The 17625-nt window shown below is 44.3% G+C and overlaps 2 protein-coding genes and 1 long non-coding RNA gene across 7 annotated transcripts in view; 2 read left to right on the top strand and 1 right to left on the bottom strand.

Moving 5' to 3' along the window:
* LOC103383226 (zinc finger protein GLIS2-like) overlaps positions 1-8755 on the top strand; it is a 20127-nt gene extending 11372 nt beyond the window's left edge. For both annotated transcript variants that reach the window (XM_025058836.1, XM_008316276.3), the window contains 6 exons: positions 2391-2579; positions 3379-3572; positions 4740-4925; positions 5247-5380; positions 6355-6473; positions 7831-8755. In XM_025058836.1, the coding sequence (XP_024914604.1) occupies positions 2414-2579; positions 3379-3572; positions 4740-4925; positions 5247-5380; positions 6355-6473; positions 7831-8492 (1461 nt within the window). In that variant the 5' untranslated portion in view covers positions 2391-2413 and the 3' untranslated portion in view covers positions 8493-8755. The remainder of the gene's footprint in view (positions 1-2390; positions 2580-3378; positions 3573-4739; positions 4926-5246; positions 5381-6354; positions 6474-7830) is intronic.
* Positions 1-17625, bottom strand: part of LOC112486247 (uncharacterized) — a 22517-nt gene extending 4892 nt beyond the window's left edge. For 2 of the 4 annotated variants that reach the window (XR_003050685.1, XR_001760491.2), the window contains exons 1-2: positions 10021-10115; positions 4730-4909 (exon numbers count right to left, since the gene is read on the bottom strand). This is a non-coding gene — a long non-coding RNA (uncharacterized LOC112486247). Of the gene's footprint in view, positions 1-4729; positions 4910-10020; positions 10116-16022; positions 16139-16444; positions 16550-17320 lie in introns of those variants that run through there. The other 2 variants (XR_521996.3, XR_003050684.1) reach the window with 2 other exon arrangements.
* LOC103383227 (beta-1,3-galactosyltransferase 2-like) lies at positions 13982-15867 on the top strand. The gene has a single exon (XM_025058844.1). The coding sequence runs from the start codon at positions 14069-14071 to the stop codon at positions 14879-14881; it is 813 nt and encodes a 270-aa protein (XP_024914612.1). The 5' UTR covers positions 13982-14068; the 3' UTR covers positions 14882-15867.

The raw sequence follows: 17625 nt of genomic DNA, 5'->3' as shown, positions 1-17625 counted from the left end.
GGGCGCATGTCTGGTCCAACTCCAGTCGGTGTGCGTGTCTGGATACATATGGTTCTGTATGTGCATGCTTTATACACGGCTCCAAATAACAGAGGGGGAGAGGGGGGGAGGGAGGGGAGTGAGAGAGAGGGAGGGAGAGAGAGAGGCTGCTGTGGAATGTGAAACCAGTGTGGTGAGGTAGCTGGCAGCGCGGCACAGGGACCTAAACACTGACTTCATTGTGGTTTAGCTTCTGCCTCATATTATGCGCGGGGATCCTGTCGGTGATGCTGGAAGAATCCGCGGCGACGGCGACTTCTGACGTCCGGGAGGCGAACATGCAGCTGGAAAGATGCCGGTTTGAATCCGGGTTAGCAAAAGCAAATTGCTGTCATCTATCATTAAAGGGCCACGCTGCCAGAGAACCCGTCCAGGTTCTGCAGTTGTGTCGCACAACTGCTCCCAACCCACGTCTGGCGCCATCTAGGGAGTGCACGAACGGCTGGGTGAATGAATGTGTCATAGCGAGAGTAAGGAAGGGCGGTTCTGTCCGCGAACGTTCTCCGAGAACAATTTGTTTCCAGGCCTGGGTCGGATGAACGGGTTACCGCTACGTTGGCCGCTGGTTCCAGGGGCAAATTAGCGTTAGCTTAGCAAGAACACAACAATCTGCTGCACAACACATGCAGGGTAACTGTATATTTACCCCGAGGGCAGTTGGGGTATTAGACCTGTCAACCTGTGGAGATGGTGTGGAGGTGCAGCCTGAGCCAAGAAGAAGAAAAAAAATACTGCGAATCCACAGATCGTTTATAAGAACGGACGTAGCCTCCGCCGTTACAGCCTGACGTTACAGATGATGATCTAATCCTAATCCTAATTTTTGTAGTCAATATAAAGCTCTTTTTTTCTTCCAAATTTCAGTTGAATTTTAAAAATGTACATGGACAGAAAACTGAGACTGAGAACAAAGAAAAAGACATTCTTCAAAGTCAACAACATTTGGATTAAATCAGAATCAAAGTTTGAGTCAAAGTTCAGTGTTTGTTTAAAAAGAAAGAACATTTTTTTAATCTTCCCTGTAAAATAACAGACACCGTTGGTCAAATTACAGACTCTAATTACTGACAGACGTGCGACAGATTTGCGGTCTGGAGATCAGCGTGGTGTGGGGGTGTGAGGGTGTGTGGGGGGGGGGGACTGTGAGGGGCGAGGACGTCTTCTGGGACGTCTGGTGTTTCACTGCAGGTGTACGACTTCCTGCTGGGAGAATTCTCGTCTCCACCTGTGAAACAGATGTGTGCGTCTGGAGTCACCTGGTCTGACACGATCTCCTGGGTGGAGTCACAGAGCAGCGAGCCCAGGCATGGGAAAACTACGGCTCGGGGGCCGGATGCGGCCCGTTTGGCTTCTTAATCCGGCCCGCCAAAGCTTGTCCAAATTTTGTTATTAATTTCCATCATCTTTTATACTTCTGTCTTTTTTCCCTGCAATGACCACATTTCTCCAATAGATGGCGTAGAAAAAAGGTTAAAGCATTTTAGGCATGACTTATACATGTCGTTTTTTTAGGAGCCGTCGTGGCCCTCGCTCCGTCCACGGTGTCACATCACCCAGGGTGGAAAACTACTGCAGAACTCACAGTGAGGCCTGTGGTGCAGGCAGCCACAGAAATGTCCAGGATCACAATCCTCAGCCCACACCATAATACTCCTCTGGGTTGGTTTTTTTTTTCCCTCCGTCACAGAGCAACAGCTAAATTCACAACACTGGTTCGACTCTCCCGTGATTCTCAGATCGGTCAAACGGACGCCGAGCATCGGTTTAAAGTTTCAGATTCAAACAGTTCGTTCTCAACTGTTAAAAGTTGATATATAAAAAAAAGAGCAGAGCGAGAAGAAGAGTTTTTCATGGAGTTTTTCCGTCTGTTTTGCTGCAGTCGGTACCTGTGAGAGATCGTGTCACAGCAGAAAGTTCTAGCTCTTTTGTGGAAGGCTAAAAAAAAACAAAAACCAAAAAAAAAAAAAAAAACATGTGTTACCAATAACACTGTGGATGGCTGCGATCCATTCAAGTTCCAGTAAGAAAAGAAAAGACAGCAAGCCAGTGTGATCAGTGCCAGGATTCTTCAACCCACTGGAATTCAGCCAGTTTTATCATTAACACTCGTGATCTCTCTCTCCTCTCTCCCCTCTCTCTCCCCTCTCTCTCACCCTCTCTCTCTGTCTATTTATCTACAGCATTCATTCTTCTGTTTTTCTGTCATTATAATATTTTTTTTTTAAACTGTACTTAAATGACCTTCTCTCTCTTTTACACCAGAGAAGTCAATCCAACGTCAGCGTCGATCTAGCGCTGGCCTCTGATTGGCCCCTCGCTCAGCCTTAAATTCTTCTTCTCTGTCGATTCAGGCGCGGAGCAGCGATCAGCAGCCATGCTGTCCGTGGACGAGCCTCTGGACTTGAAGGTTCCCTCCAGTCGGACAGAAGGTCCGCTGAGGTCCGGGAAGAGGGCGTGTCCCTCCTCCATCTGTGCCCCTCTCAGCGCCACGCGACCCCGCCTCCTATACGCAACCTTTCCTTCGCCTCCCTCCTCGCCAGGTAAAAGACCCCGCCCCCACGTCCCCACGCTGGTTCACCACTAACCCTAATCAGTCCCTCACTAACTTAATTTTGTGCATCACTGAATGGAGGCGCTCTTCTGTGCCTGGACAGACGACGTCAGCAGGTCTGCTAACGAGAGCGGTGTGACCGCCACACACGCTGACCTCGTCACATCTGTTGTGACCAAACCGTGGGGCGTTGTTCTTGACGACCTCGTCACTGAGTCCGACAGAACAAGGAGCCGCTGTTGGTGGGGTTCCACTTTGGACCAACGTCCTCCAGAACCCCCCGACTCATTTCCAAGTAAATGAATCAGCAGCCTCCGGAACATTAGCGATAATGCTACATTTAGGGACGGCGAGATCGGATACTTGGGATCGGTACCGGTCCGATGTTGGTTAAAATTACAGAATCAAACAACCACATCGCACAACATTAGAAAGTATCGCTTTGGTATCATCATCAAGTTGCAGTATCAGTGGATGTCAGACGTAAGAAAAGTTGCATCAACCATCGACCTTCAAGTCTTTTCCTCTGTGGAAATATTTGTCAGTGGGAAATAGAACCAGCAGGTGGCAGTAATGTTGCTCAATGTTCCACAGCTTTCCAAAGACGACATGATTTGAGCGTGAGTGTGAAGAAGCAGGTTTGGTTTTAGAACACTAGGTCAAAAATGACTTTTGGCACCATGTGTTTTTTTTTTTTTTTAGATTTCTTTTTAGTCTTTTATTTTGAAAGGTCACGCAGCGACACTGGTTGTGACCCGACGACCTCTTGTCTCCACGTCTCTCTTCAGATTCCCAGTCTCCGTCTCAAGAACGACCCGGGTCCTGCTTCACTCCTCCGGCAATGGACCTCAGCCTGTCCCCCTCCTCCCGCCATGCTCCCTCCCTCTCCCCTTCCTCTTCCTCCCGCTCCTCCCCTTCCCCTTCCTCACCCCTGGAGCCTCCTCACAGCAGTCGCAGCCCACAGCCACACATCTTCTGTCGCGTAAGTCCATCATTTACACTTTTTCAGAACCATCAGAACCATTAGAACCATCAGAACCATCAGAACTATTAGAACCATCAGAACCATCAGAACTATTAGAACCATCAGAACCATCAGAACTATTAGAACCATCAGAACCATCAGAATTATCAGAACCATCAGAACTATCAGAACCATCAGAACCACCAGTACCATCAGAACCACTAGAACCATTAGAACCATTAGAACCATCAGAATCATCAGAACCATCAGTACCATCAGAACCACTAGAACCATCAGAACCATCAGAGCCATCAGAACCATTAGTACCACTAGAACCATCAGAACCATTAGTACCATCAGAACCATCAGAACCATCAGAACCGTCCATGTGTTCTGAGTCACAGCTCAGTCCTAACGTTAACACATTGACCAACAGAACAATCACTCATTTCTACATTCAACTTTGTCGTTGGTGTAACTTCACGCTCCACTTCACTGAAGTTCAACTTCATCAACTTCATCAACTTCATCAACTTCATCAACGTTGCACAGTAACTTGGTCTCAGTAAACTGTGATCCAAATGCAGCAGAAAAATGAAACACTTTTTCATTAGTCAGGATGAAGTTGTAAACGTGGAAAATGGGGAGACTGTAATGACAGATTAGATCCAGAAGAGGGGGCTAAAGAAACTGTACTCCTTCCATCTCGTCACATGAGACGAATTAAAAAGAGAATCTTAAATATTGTCAATACAAACATTTCAAATTCCACTTAAGTCCAGTCTGAACAGCTGAACAGTGATAATAGTCTCTGTGGTTTCTGTGTGTCATTAGGACTGAAGAATGTTTTCACAGGAGGGAAACTTCTTGTTATTCCAAACTGCTAACACCGTATTCTGAGAATACTTGTGGTCACACCTTCTGTAAGAGAATCCTGTTTTGTGTGTTTGTGTGTGTGTGTGTGTGTGTGTGTGTTTGTAACATCTCCAGGTCACAAAGTGTTCCCTTGAACTGTCATGACTATTAGTCAAAAAAAAAAACAAAAAAAAAAAAAACATGAAACATGTCATTAAAACAGGTGTAATGACATGTAGGGGGCGTGGCTGGGTGGTAATGTAGCCCCCCCCCCCCGCCCTCCCCCCCTTCCCAACACACAGACAAACCCGTTCTCTTACTGTGTTTCAGGAACCAGTTCTTCACCTGGGCGTGGAGGGCAGGGCCTCACCTCAGGGCTTCCCCTTCTACCTGCCCATGGGAAGCCCCCCCCGGGCCTACACCTTCCCCTCCTCTGTGTTTGTCAGCCCCAACAGGGAGAAGCAAGTGTCGCCGGAGCCTTCGGTGGACGGACAGCTAGCCTGCAGATGGATGAAAGTGAGCGAGATCAACGGCAACGTCGTTAAGGACAAACGGACACATTTAAATCAGATCAAAAACATCCATTTATCTGTTACAGTGTTAGAGACGGAACCGATGAGTAATCAGGGCGTTACTACGATAACTGCAGGCTGATACTGCACAGGCCTGGATGTGTGTGTACTACTTATAGTACTGTGGTAGTACCATTACTGAGATATTAATGAGTAAAAATGTCAGGACAACAATCAGAGAAGAAGAAAAACTCCATTTTAAAATAATTCAAATATATATGATTCTACATACTGAGTCGTATCTCCCCATCTTTTTGTACTGCAGTGCCACCTACTGTTCGACTCCCTACAGGACCTAGTGGACCACATCAATGACTTCCATGTGAAACCTGAAAAGGATTCTGGGTACTGCTGCCAGTGGGAGGGCTGCGCTCGCAATGGACGAGGCTTTAACGCCAGGTTTGTTCCCGCTGCAGATTTTCTACCACTTATTTATTTAATTTGATTATTATGATATGTGGTCAGTGACGAGTCCAAAGACTGGGACTGGGAGGAGGTGGAACTCCAGAACTACAGCAGTGGATGTGTCAGACACGGGTCTGAGACGAGTCAGATACAGGTCAGATACAGGTCAGATACAGGTCAGATTCAGGTCAGATATGGGTCAGATACAGGTCAGATACAGGTCAGATACAGGTCAGATTCAGGTCAGATATGGGTCAGATACAGGTCAGATACAGGTCAGATACGGGTCAGATTCAGGTCAGATTCAGGTCAGGTTCTAGTCTGGTTCTGGTCTGATTCGGGTCAGATACAGATCAGGGAAGGCCAGTTCTCTCGGCAAACTGGTCAAGGCTCTGGCCGTTACCGTTCTGCTTCTCGGTGCCTGGTGAATGCGGCTGAAGCAGTGACACTCGGTTCCAGCGCAGATTGCTGCCGCTCTTTAAACAGGTTGAAAGATGTGTGTGAAAATAAACAACTCACTTGTTATTTGTGTTTAAAGTAAAAACTTTACCAACCACTAAGTCATCATTTACTAAGTTTCAATATCATTTATTCCCATAACATCTTCCTGATTCATGTTTCCAACCTGCTCTGTCCATATTTGATGAACCTGCCATGAAACAACACACAGTCGGATTACAAGAAATTATGTGATGATGAATTATTTATTCAAGGTGGAGACGTCTAATTGGCTGCTGTTTAAACTATTAACTAAGTCTGTTTAGTTCCAGTAATGACTCCTCACTGTAAACCACTTTATCACCACGACACACGCAACCAAATGTGACCTCTGCTTTAACACATCACCAGGTCACGGCAAGATTTGTTTCTACAAATATGTTTTATTTCAATATTAATATATATATATATATAACATTTCTCTCTCTCCCCTCCCTCTCTCTCTCTCTCTCTCTCACGTGTGTTGCTAGATACAAAATGTTGATTCACATCCGTACTCATACTAATGAGAAACCACACCATTGTCCCACCTGCAACAAGAGCTTCTCACGACTGGAGAACCTGAAGATCCACACGCGCTCACACACAGGTGAGGTGACGGTGAACAACAAGCTGACTGCAGATCAAATAATTATTCAAATTCAGGACAGGTGAGGTGTGTCAGACGGACCTGACACCGAGTCGATGACGTTCTGGATAACAGAAGACAGATTACGTGAATCCTCCTGCTCCATGAAAACAAATGAAATACTTTTGCATATTTTTCTTGCCATTTTCCAGTGTTTATAACTAGCGATGTCCGATACTAACTGTCTGCCGATATTGTCCAAACACTTAATTTCCGATTCCGATATCGACCGATACCGATATGGGCCTGGGTCATATTTAATTATCTGTACAAACCACAGTGTGAGTCAATCCCCTCATCGTTAAAATAGATTCATTAAATGAGCTGCAATACTTTTATACGTCCACTGGGTCCACAGAACACAACTGTAGTAGAAAGGTCTACCATAGGGGTTTAGGGTGAGGGTACCAGTCATCTCTGGTACCCCACATGAGCAGCAGCAGCAGCAGATGTATTGCCTCTGCTGAGTCACAGTCTCCGCAGGTGCAGAGAGAAGAACAGGTTTTCATCCATGAATGTGAGAGAACGCCGGTGGCCAGAGCACAGAGCAGGCTTAAGGAAGTGAAATATAAGGAACTAAACGGAATGCCTGTGAAACAGGAACTCGTCAAAAAAGACAACGATGAGGGTTGACGTTGATGTGTCGTTCTTTTTTCACCAACCAATGTTCACTTCCGCTGGATTGGAGTTTCTTTAATTTTCCTTGTGTGACAAGAGCAGGACAAGGTCTCTGTGTTAGCACTAGCATGAAAAGAAGACGATTTTGTTTTCGTCAGTCTTAAGAGGTTCGACACGTCGTAGTACAAAAATCTACACTCATCTATAGCGAGGGGGGGGTCGTTTATGACCCATGAAATTGGAGGGGGGCGGTTAGCATAGAGAAGAACTGGCTGACACATTACTGCCGCCATGTGGTCGACATCTATATTGTAACTGCGCCTCTCACGGCAAACATACGGTATCTCCGGTGCCTTCAGTTGATAACCGACGCTGTCCCGCAGCAGAAACAAGTACATCTGGTCCCTGATTGTTTGGTACACAGTACACACACCATATTCCGTCAGGACAAAAACTATATCCTTTGTTACTCTATACGTATTATTTATCTAAAGGGCAGGTCCCATGCCCCAATGTTGACTTTCCTGTTTGTCAAACATTCAGTTTTTAATGGACGTTCACAAGAGAGAAACAAGTGTGTTTATCTAAGACCGACCTGAAGTTTAAGGACACGACACCAGCATGGACCGCAGTCGGCGTTACGTCCACATCAGACCCTGTAATCATGAACCCGTTCTCACCTCTGTTCTTCTCTGTCCAGGAGAGAAACCCTACATTTGTCCCTACGAAGGCTGCAGCAAACGGTACTCCAACTCCAGCGACCGTTTCAAACACACTCGTACTCACTACGTGGACAAGCCGTACTACTGCAAGAAGGCGGGCTGCCTGAAGCGCTACACAGATCCCAGCTCCCTCCGTAAGCACATCAAGGCCCACGGTCACTTCGTCGCCCAGGAGCACGGGGCTTCCAGTCGACTGGGCTCGGGGCTGAGCCTGCCCGGCCCCCAGAGCATGACGGACCTGCCGTCTACAGTGGGGGCGCCTATCATCGTCCCAGGGGCTGCTGCAGCCCTCCTGGGGGGTCTGGGGGCTTCTTTGCCCCTCTCTGCTTTCTGCCACGCGAGGTCCCTGGGCCACCCTGGGGCACCACTGTTCCCTATAGGGGGGGGCAGCATGGGGCCCCTTGGCCTCTCAGACTCGCCGCTGTTGCACTTTGGACTTTCCGCAGCGTCAGTGTTGGGGCTCAGTGCTCTGGGAGGTCTGAGGAGGAGGGCGAGGAAGGAGACAGGAGGTGACGAAGAGGAGGAGGAAGGAGAGGTTCTGAACCTGTCAGGTGGGGTGGGTCCCAGACGTAGTGATCCTTTATCTTGGGTGGTTGTCCCCCCCAGGGCCCTGCTTCTCAAACCAGCTGTCGTTAGCTAGGAACGTGCGCTAGGCTAGCGGGACAGATGAAAGGCTTCAATGGTTTTCCAGTTACGCAGGTGTGTTATGTTCAGGAACACAGGGTGACAATGACTTTAGAATTATAATTACAGCTAACCACTAGGACGATCACAATCGTGCAGTACTGTGGAAACGCAAAACAAACAGAGGCAGTGTATCATTTGACAAAACACAAACAAGAGGAGCTTTAAGACTGTGGCACAGAATATAAACACACAGAGTGACATCATCAGTGTGCTAACATTTACAAATGTCTCCTCTGTCCTATGTCCCAAACACATCCTCCACTATACGGATCCAGGAATCAGTTAGTGTGCGTAAAATTCAAACTACGTTCATCTAATCTAATCTAATCTAATCTAATCTAATCTAATCTAATCTAATCTAATCTAGACCTAACCATCTCAGGGCTGTCAATGTATTTGTTGTTATTCCATCCATCCATCCATCCATCCATCCATTTTCATCCGTTACCAGGTCGCGGGGGCAGCAGTCACCACCCACATCACACTGCACCGTACCAACCCCCCCTGAACCTTCCTGCAGGTGCTGAGTCCACTGGAAGGTACCAACCGCTCTGACCGGGATTCGAACTTGCCCAGCATTTAGCATTAGCATGTCGTTAAATCACGGCCTAAAAATTGAGACTCCGTCAACTTCAACGTTCCCACCCTGCTAACGTGACATTCACTGATTTTCAGCTTCACACACCTGCTGACAGGTTTGTTTAATGCCCGAACTTTTCCAGAGGGACCTTGTTTTCCTGGATGGTTTCAACAAACAGGAAAAACCCGTTAAACGTTTTTGTTTTTTTTTTAAGATTAGAAGGGTTTTAGTTTCCACTGTTTCTGCTCAGGATACTGGCAGCAGCTTCACGCTATAGACATGCTTTTTTTTAGCTAATCCAACTTTATTTTTGGTCAAATAGGATTCATTTGGCTTATGTTCTAGTAATTCTTGGCAGTGAAGCTATTTTGGGCCAAAGTTAAGCTTCACTTCTCTTAAAAGTTTATTCCACAAACACTTGGAGTGTCGGGGGAAACACCCACGGTTACTTTGAAACTACTAATAATGAAAAAAAATATTGATATCGATTCTTCCACGAAAGATTTCAGCGGCAGCTAAACCTACGGCGAAAGATTTCAGCGGCAGCTAAACCTACAGCTGCTCCTGTATGAACACATCACAGGGTGAAAACTCACGGTTTTCACCCTGATACCACACCTGATACCACGCCACTACACCGGTACGTTATTGACTTTACGTTTTTTTACGACTTTACGGTACGTTTACGTGAGTTTTACTTCAGACAATCACTTTAAATCAAACAGCTCACTCTGTTTGTGAAAATGTTGTTGACAACCCAGTGACAGCCCTCACTGACTGCTGCTCTAGAAAAACACAATGTTTCATCTGATTCATAAAACAAAGCAGAAGGGTGGGGCGCTTGGCAAACACAGCCGGCACTCCGTCCTGTACACATGAATACACACAAGAAGTATCTGACCTGGTCGACAGCAGGCCGTGGCATCATGGGTATGGGAGACCTCTTTGAATCCTGGTCCACAGAAAACACAATGATCGCCTCCCTTGCTGAGTCCCTCCCTCCCATCACACCCCTCCCTCCCATCACACCCCCCCCTGTCCCCCCCGGTCCCCCTCAAGCCTCACGTTACCTTCTGTTTTTCTGGGTTACTGCTAGTTTGGTTTCAAACTCAGCGGCGCTCAGCTGCTGCGCTCGGTGTTTTTTCACACAACGTGACCTTGATGCACAACATGTGACAGATGTAACGATCCTCACACAGATATCAGTTTGACCATGTGACTTTTTTAAGTCACAGGAGAAAATGAAAGAAAACTCGGTGTCTGTGTCACTTCTTTCACCGTATCTGTTTATACTTTGATGGTATTTGCTCTGCTTATCAGTTGGAAGACAACGATCCTGACGAGGTCGGCCTGGTTGTTGTGACAAACTGAGGAACACGTTCATTTAGCAGCGACTTAGACAAGTGTGTGTATCCAGCAGTCGAGGGTACACATTTGCTGATTATCCTTGGGTACAAAAGATAAGGTACAAACCAAGATAGGTAGAAAGTGTTGTTTTTTTCCAATGGGAAATGTTTGACAATGGCCACAAGGGGGCCTGTATCGGTGTCCTTGTATCCTGACTCTTGTTTGCACTTTGCTTTATCCTTATCAGTATTTCAAAAGTGCCTTGTGTTTTAATTGTAATGTATCGCATATTATAGTGAACAAAAATATTTACACAAATGTAAAGTGTATAAATCTACTTTTCATATCGATTTTTTAAAAAACTTGACAGCAGATGTGGTTTTTCACGTCATGGCCACTGCAACCCGTTCTGTGGACGTCACCGGTTTTGGCGACTGAAATGATGATTCTGTGAAAATATAACAATAAATATATATATATAAAAAATAGATTTTCTGTCTGACTATTGTTGTCATTGATTTTTATTGTATTTAATTAAAAGCTGTGAAAAAATTCAAATGTTAAATCTGATTACCGGTAATCGCAGAGCAGCGATTAATTATTCTCAGAATTAATTGAGAAAAAAAATGATGATTAATTATCACCCAAAAAGTTTGGGTTTTTTTGTACATCGCTGGAACAGCAGCACAAATAACAGCAGGTGGATGTTTATGTGTCAAAGCTGATTTATGCTAATGAAAAAAAAATAAGTTGCATAACATTTTTTTTATGTTGGTGGCTGGTAGAACCTGCCACCAAGTGTTGCTTCCAAACCATTGCCACAACCTGTCCAAAAACACTATAAACTGTCAATCAGTAACAGAGTTCACGTTCTAAAATGATATAATTGACCAGAGCGACTGACAGAAAACGCAAAGCAAGCAAAAACACACGCAAAGGTAGAAATAGGAGGGGCCTCCACTGATTCACACATTCTGTCCCGTGAACTGTAAGGGTCCAACTGCATGACATCATCGTGACATCAGCACAGCCTACTGAGGCTGACCGGAAAAACAACAAACCCTTAAACTTGTCCTTTGACAAATGTTCCTTGTTTGTAAGAAATCCATGCAGCACATCAAAACACCTACAGAGATAGAAATGAATAAAATATATTACAAATATATACATATATACACATACATATATACATATAAATACATAAACATATATATACATACATATGTATATATGTGTATATATGTATATACATGTTTATGTATTTATATGTATATATGTATTTATATGTATATATGTATTTATATGTATATATGTATTTATATGTATATATATATACATATACATATATATCAGAGTGTGTCAAAAGACCATGAAATAACTGGAAGGTCATTGGTTCCCTAACCCTAACCCTGTCCACTCTGGAATTAAAGTGGGTAGAAAAAAGAAACTCACTTTAAACCTGGTAAATTTTTGATCCTCTAACCTGATACACCGCTTTTCTTTTGCTGTTCATTCTTGGAACCGCTAATATAGACGCGCTCTAGTAACGTTCAATTCCCTAACGAGTGGGATGTACCTGTGCACCAGCGACGGAACCTGACCCGGCACGGCCACCGCCCCCTCCCATTCCCCCCGCCATCACTCCATCCCCCTCCCACCTACACGCACCTCTTTCTCTGTATCTGTCTCACACCCACTGAGGTATCTGCCGTGTTACTCATTACCGGGCTGGTGACTGTGCCTCTTGCAGTGAAGACTGACGGACTGCCGCAGTCTTCCTTGGACTCTGCGGCCAACGCGCTGGTGTGCAGACAAGACAGGAGTTACTTTTGAAAAGGAAGATTTGACGGATGGCGTCATCGGACGTGGGGGACCCGGAGTGGACGTCAGGCGTCATCAGGAAAAAAAGGTGAGCGCTTTAAAAATGTAATTGAAAACTGTCTAAAAACAAACAAAACAAACAAAAAACAAAAAAAAAATCCCCAAACTTATAATTATACTAAAAAAAAACACAAAAAAAGCCCGTGTTTCACTGTTTCTTCAGTGTCTGCTGTGACAAAAATCCAACACTTTTTTGCGCATTTTGACGGACACGGAAGCGCCGTGTCACCTCCAGGGTCCGACGTGTCATCGTATCTCGTTATCGGACTCAGTTAATGGACACATATAATGTTCTTCAATTGAGCAATTATATGATGCACAAATTAATTTATCACCTAATGACTTATTACACTATCACCACTAAGGCAGTAAAAGTGTGTGATTGAAAATAAGACGTTGCCAGTGAGGATTTGTTCAACAAAATAAACATGAAAAAGCAAAGAACCAAAGCACGAGCCCAGAATAGTGAACTAATCTGTAACGTTTACGACTGCTGCCTGTGGACATTGGTTTAACACAGTGTGTTAAGATCATGTAGAGCCAGTGTGACTCGTTCTACAGATAAAAGTGTTAGATATGCAACTGGTTATTCTATTACAACATCCTTCTCCTTCAACAGGTATGTCAGTGTTTTAACATTGAAGACAAAAGAAGTTGCATGTTTTTTTTTTTACTTATTTCTCCACCAGTTTTAAATTATTAATGTGAAAAAAACCCCCACAAAAATCAACACCAACAATCCTCAATAATATTTTGTTTGTTTGTTTGGTGGATTTGATTTCTAGAAAATGACAAAACTGATTTTAAACTTTTTTTTTACTTATTTCTCCACCAGTTTTCAATTATTAATGTGAAAAAAAAAAACCCACAAAAATCAACACCAACAACCCTCAATGTTTCATTAATATTTTGTTCGTTTGTTTGGTGGATTTGATTTCTAGAAAATGACAAAACTGATTTTAAACTTTTTTTGAAAACATTTTAAATTAGATTAAAAAACAAACAAAACAACAAATACAAGTGTATAAAAATTAAAAACTTTAAATAATGTGTGTGGTTTTAGGGACTTTTTTTTTTTTTTACTTAAACCACTGACTTTCTGGGAATATCTAACAACTTCAGTCATAGTTGTCTAAAGTCGTCTAAATTTTACCGTATTAACTGTAGTAGCTGCAGCTGTTCAAATAAAAACACCTCAAGAACAAACTTGAAGCTGGTGTTACTCATCTCATTCCGATATCTTTGTTCTTGTCTTTCTAGAAAACTCTGTAAGGATTTGATTCTTCCCACGAGACCATGCCTTCGCTTCTGGTTCAAAGTCCTCCTCTTCTTCTCTCTTGCAGCCTTAGTCTTGTGTTTTTATCTGTCAGACTCTATGAAATGGTGGGAAGGGTTTTCTTTCCAACAACACCAGAGGGTTTTTTTCGACAGGACCCTCCAATCTCCCCATCTTTATGAGCAACTACAGCCCAGACTAACAGTCAACAATGAAACCACCTCCACATCTTTCCCAACCAGCTCAACATTACAGGACCCTCCAATCTCCCCATCTTTATGAGCAACTACAGCCCAGACTAACAGTCAACAATGAAACCACCTCCACATCTTTCCCAACCAGCTCAACATTAACTCCTCCTCCTCCTCCTCTTCCTCCTACTACAACTACAGCACCCCCAGAGTTTCAGTACCATCAAGCCTACCCTCGAAACTACCAGTTCATAATGGATAATGAAGATCTCTGCAAAAATCAGACTCCGTTCCTGGTGTTGATGGTCACTGTAACCCCCCAAAACACTGATGCTCGGAATGCCATCCGAACGACATGGGGCAAAGACAAAGTGGTGCAGGGGCAGACCGTGTTCACGCTCTTCATGCTGGGTCTGTCTAAGAATGGCGACCATGAGCAGCAGAAGGAGAAGCTCCAGCAGGAGAACCTTCAGCACCACGACCTCCTGCAGAGTAACTTCATCGACAGCTACCTTAATCTGACCATCAAAACCATGGTGATAATGGACTGGCTAGCGACCCGTTGTCCGAGCGCGGCGTATGGCATGAAAACTGATAGTGACATGTTCCTTAATATTGACAACCTGGTGAAAATGCTCATGTTGCAGGGCATTCCCAGGCAGAACTACCTGACAGGATTGCTTATGTGGAACAGGGAACCCATCAGGGACAAGAATTCCAAATGGTACGTCCCTGTGGAGTTGTACCCAGACAGCCTGTACCCAACCTACACGCTGGGCATGGGGTATGTCTTCTCCAATGACCTTCCAGCAAAATACGTGGAAATCTCCAAACTCATAAAGCCCTTCAACATAGAGGATGCCTACATCGGAATGTGCATGAAGAAGCTCGGGTTGGGACCGACGTCGCCCCCAGACCCCTGGCAGTTTCAAGCCTATAGTGGGAAGTTTGATCGCTGTAAATACTCCAAGATCATCACCTACATCCTTGGTTCCTCGCAGCAGTTGATCGACTACTGGACAGAGCTGAAGAAGCCAGGAGACCCTTGTCCGGTCAAAGAAAACTGAACTAAAGTTTTAAACTGAATTTTTTTTTAAGGAATCAACAAAGTTGTGGTTGCTTAACATCATGTTGGGGGATTTGTCACATCTGGAGGTTTTGATGGAGGGGGACATTTGGTGCAGCAATAACATCTAAGTAAGAATCAGTTTGTAACTTCAGAAAGTGTGACTCTCCAGGGAGTTTTGCGTTTTGCTGTTAGGATGTGACACAAAGCCCTGATGTGGGCGGGGCCTGAGGCACAGTTTGCCCAGTCAGTGTCCTCAGGGGCTCTTCTGGTGTATAATGACAGGACAGTGTTGTCGCTGCAAAGCTAATTCAAGTGTAGTGTTCTGTTATTGAGTGACAGGTAAATGTTACTGCAGCTAAAATCACTGTTGCTGCTGTTTAATCGTCACGTGTGTCGTTTATTCTTGTGTTCATTTTGCCAAGATCTAAATCCTTTAGCGTGGTAGTTGATACTGCACTGCCATCAGACGCCACAGTTCTGAACAGTTCTGCGTGCACCGCTGCTGTGTTTATGAAGGTAAATGTTGACACTAAAACTATTTGGAGTTTGTTGTGCAAACAACACCACTCTTCTCTGTTCTCTGTTCAGGTTATAAACGACTCAGGGCCAAGTTGACGCCCAATTCTTATCATCTATAGTTCTCATCTGCACTACGATTTTTAGAGGGGCATGATAACATTTATTTTATTACTTTTTTTAATCTCTAAGGCCAAACTCTGGAACTCATAACAATTTTAAAGACAAAAACACTGTATTTTTTTCTCTCCAAACCTTGTACAGACAAACTGTGCCTCCTTCAAAGTGATATTAGTGTGGTAAAAACATCCATTAAGATAATTAATCAAGATAATTTAGTGTGGAGGAAGTTGAATCAGACTGCTGCTACTGGGAACATGTCAACATCTTACATTCTCTTGGTTCTTTTGGGAAAAGGCACATAAGGTATCGTATGTAAGAGATTCAACTAAAACAAACCCCGTGAAGTGAACCACCCTTGGCTTTGTGTTGTTTTTGAGGAGGTTGCATGTTTGTTTTTTGTTTTGTTTTTTTCTTTGTGATGTGATACGGCTGCGCTCATTGGTTGATTCCTAGAACTTTGGGAACCTTAAAGTTGAAGACGATCCCGCGGTTTGAATTACCTGCATTGTCCTGTAGCTCCTCAGTCATCCTGGTCATCTTCACATCGAAGGCAACTTCTCGAAGACGTTTCACCTCTGATCCAAGAAACTTCTTCAGTTCTGTTTTCCATGTTTAGCTGGGGGCATAATTTAATGAATTAATAATACGGTATATTTTTGGGGGCTGGAACAAATTAATTGGTTTTTAGTTTTTTTTAATGTGGAAAATACAATCAAGACACGAGTGCTGTTTTGGACCGGATTAGACTGGTGGACAGACTAATAGGCAAGAACCTGTTGTCATTGGTAACAAAACGGTCGTATATCTGTATTTCACAGTGTTACTGCGATAACGCCATCATTTTTATCCAGCCAAGGTAAAGCGCTTCCCTAAAAACACAGTAATTCGCCAATAAAAGTAGTTTAAAACGGGTCAAACTGACCTGCCCTGTGACACGTCAGTGTCGGTGGACGACGATACCATCCAGTGATGTGCGGTGAGGTTCATGGCTGCCGAGGCACAGACTCGTCTGAAGTCAGATTTACAACTGTAAGAACCAAAAAGAGCATCTTATTTCACTGTTCATCCAACATCATCATCATCTGGTAATGGTTCATATCCCATCAACATTCCTGTTTCAGTTCCACTGACATCATCATAAACATACACAGAACCATATAGAACCATATCTGTTTAGACGCCCCCTTGAGGTGATGTAGAGTACTGCCTGCCTCCCCCGCTGACTGCACTTTCTCTACCACAGACATTAGAGACGTGACAGCGACTGCACATAGTCATGATGTAGCACAAATATTTCTGTGAAGCTCATATTGGTTATATGATCTGAGGTCATGACCCAGTTTGTGTTGGCTCACGCTGTCAGATATGAGTCACAGCTCCCCACGGCTTCATCCGGGGTTTCTGCCCTGTATTTGTCCGCGAAATACTCAAATTCAGCGATTTTTACTTAATAAAATGTCAATAAAATGTGTAGAGTCAAACTGAAAATACACCTTTAACACAGATCAGTGGAGAATATTCCTATTTATTTCATGTACTTCTTTTCTTTTCTTTTTTTACTGATACTATCACTGCGACGCCGGCGTTTTGGCCTCGGATATTTCCTGACGCACCCCAGTGGTGGCGGCGGATATTTACTGTTGATTCTGTGATTCGTCAACAAATACAAAGATGAAACTGAAAAGGGACTGAAATAGTTCCACTAGGAGGAAACACAATCTCTCTCTCTTTCTAAAAAAATAAAATAAAAATATATATACACATATTTAAAAACTCGAAAACAACAGAACGCGATCACCTAGTTTGGGAAAGTGGTGCCGTCTAAACCCTGGGTCTTCCCTCGCAGGTTGCGTCATTCCACTGGTGACAACGAGTTTGTCTGCGGCCGGGTTTTACTGCGTATTGAAATACTTTTGTTTTATATCACCATTAACACGTAGAACTGATTAAACAATCACTTATCATGCGTCATGTGTCGTCTCACAGCGGTCGGTGACAACAGCGGCCTCCGCCTCATTGACCGCGGCCTCCGCCTCACTGACAGCGGCCGTTTGAACGTGTCCTCCTGCTGAGGCCTTAACGTCTCCCGAAACCTCCCAAATT

Source organism: Cynoglossus semilaevis, chromosome 9 (genome assembly GCF_000523025.1).
Source record: "Cynoglossus semilaevis isolate Cse_v1.0 chromosome 9, Cse_v1.0, whole genome shotgun sequence".
In the NCBI taxonomy this organism is placed as follows: domain Eukaryota; kingdom Metazoa; phylum Chordata; class Actinopteri; order Pleuronectiformes; family Cynoglossidae; genus Cynoglossus; species Cynoglossus semilaevis.
The sequence above is the reverse complement of the archived record's forward strand: the minus strand, read 5'-3'. Positions and strand labels throughout refer to the sequence as shown.

Coding starts and splice junctions, on each gene's coding strand:
- LOC103383227 (XM_025058844.1), top strand. CDS start 14,069: ATGGATAATGAAGATCTCTGCAAAAATCAGACTCCGTTCCTGGTGTTG.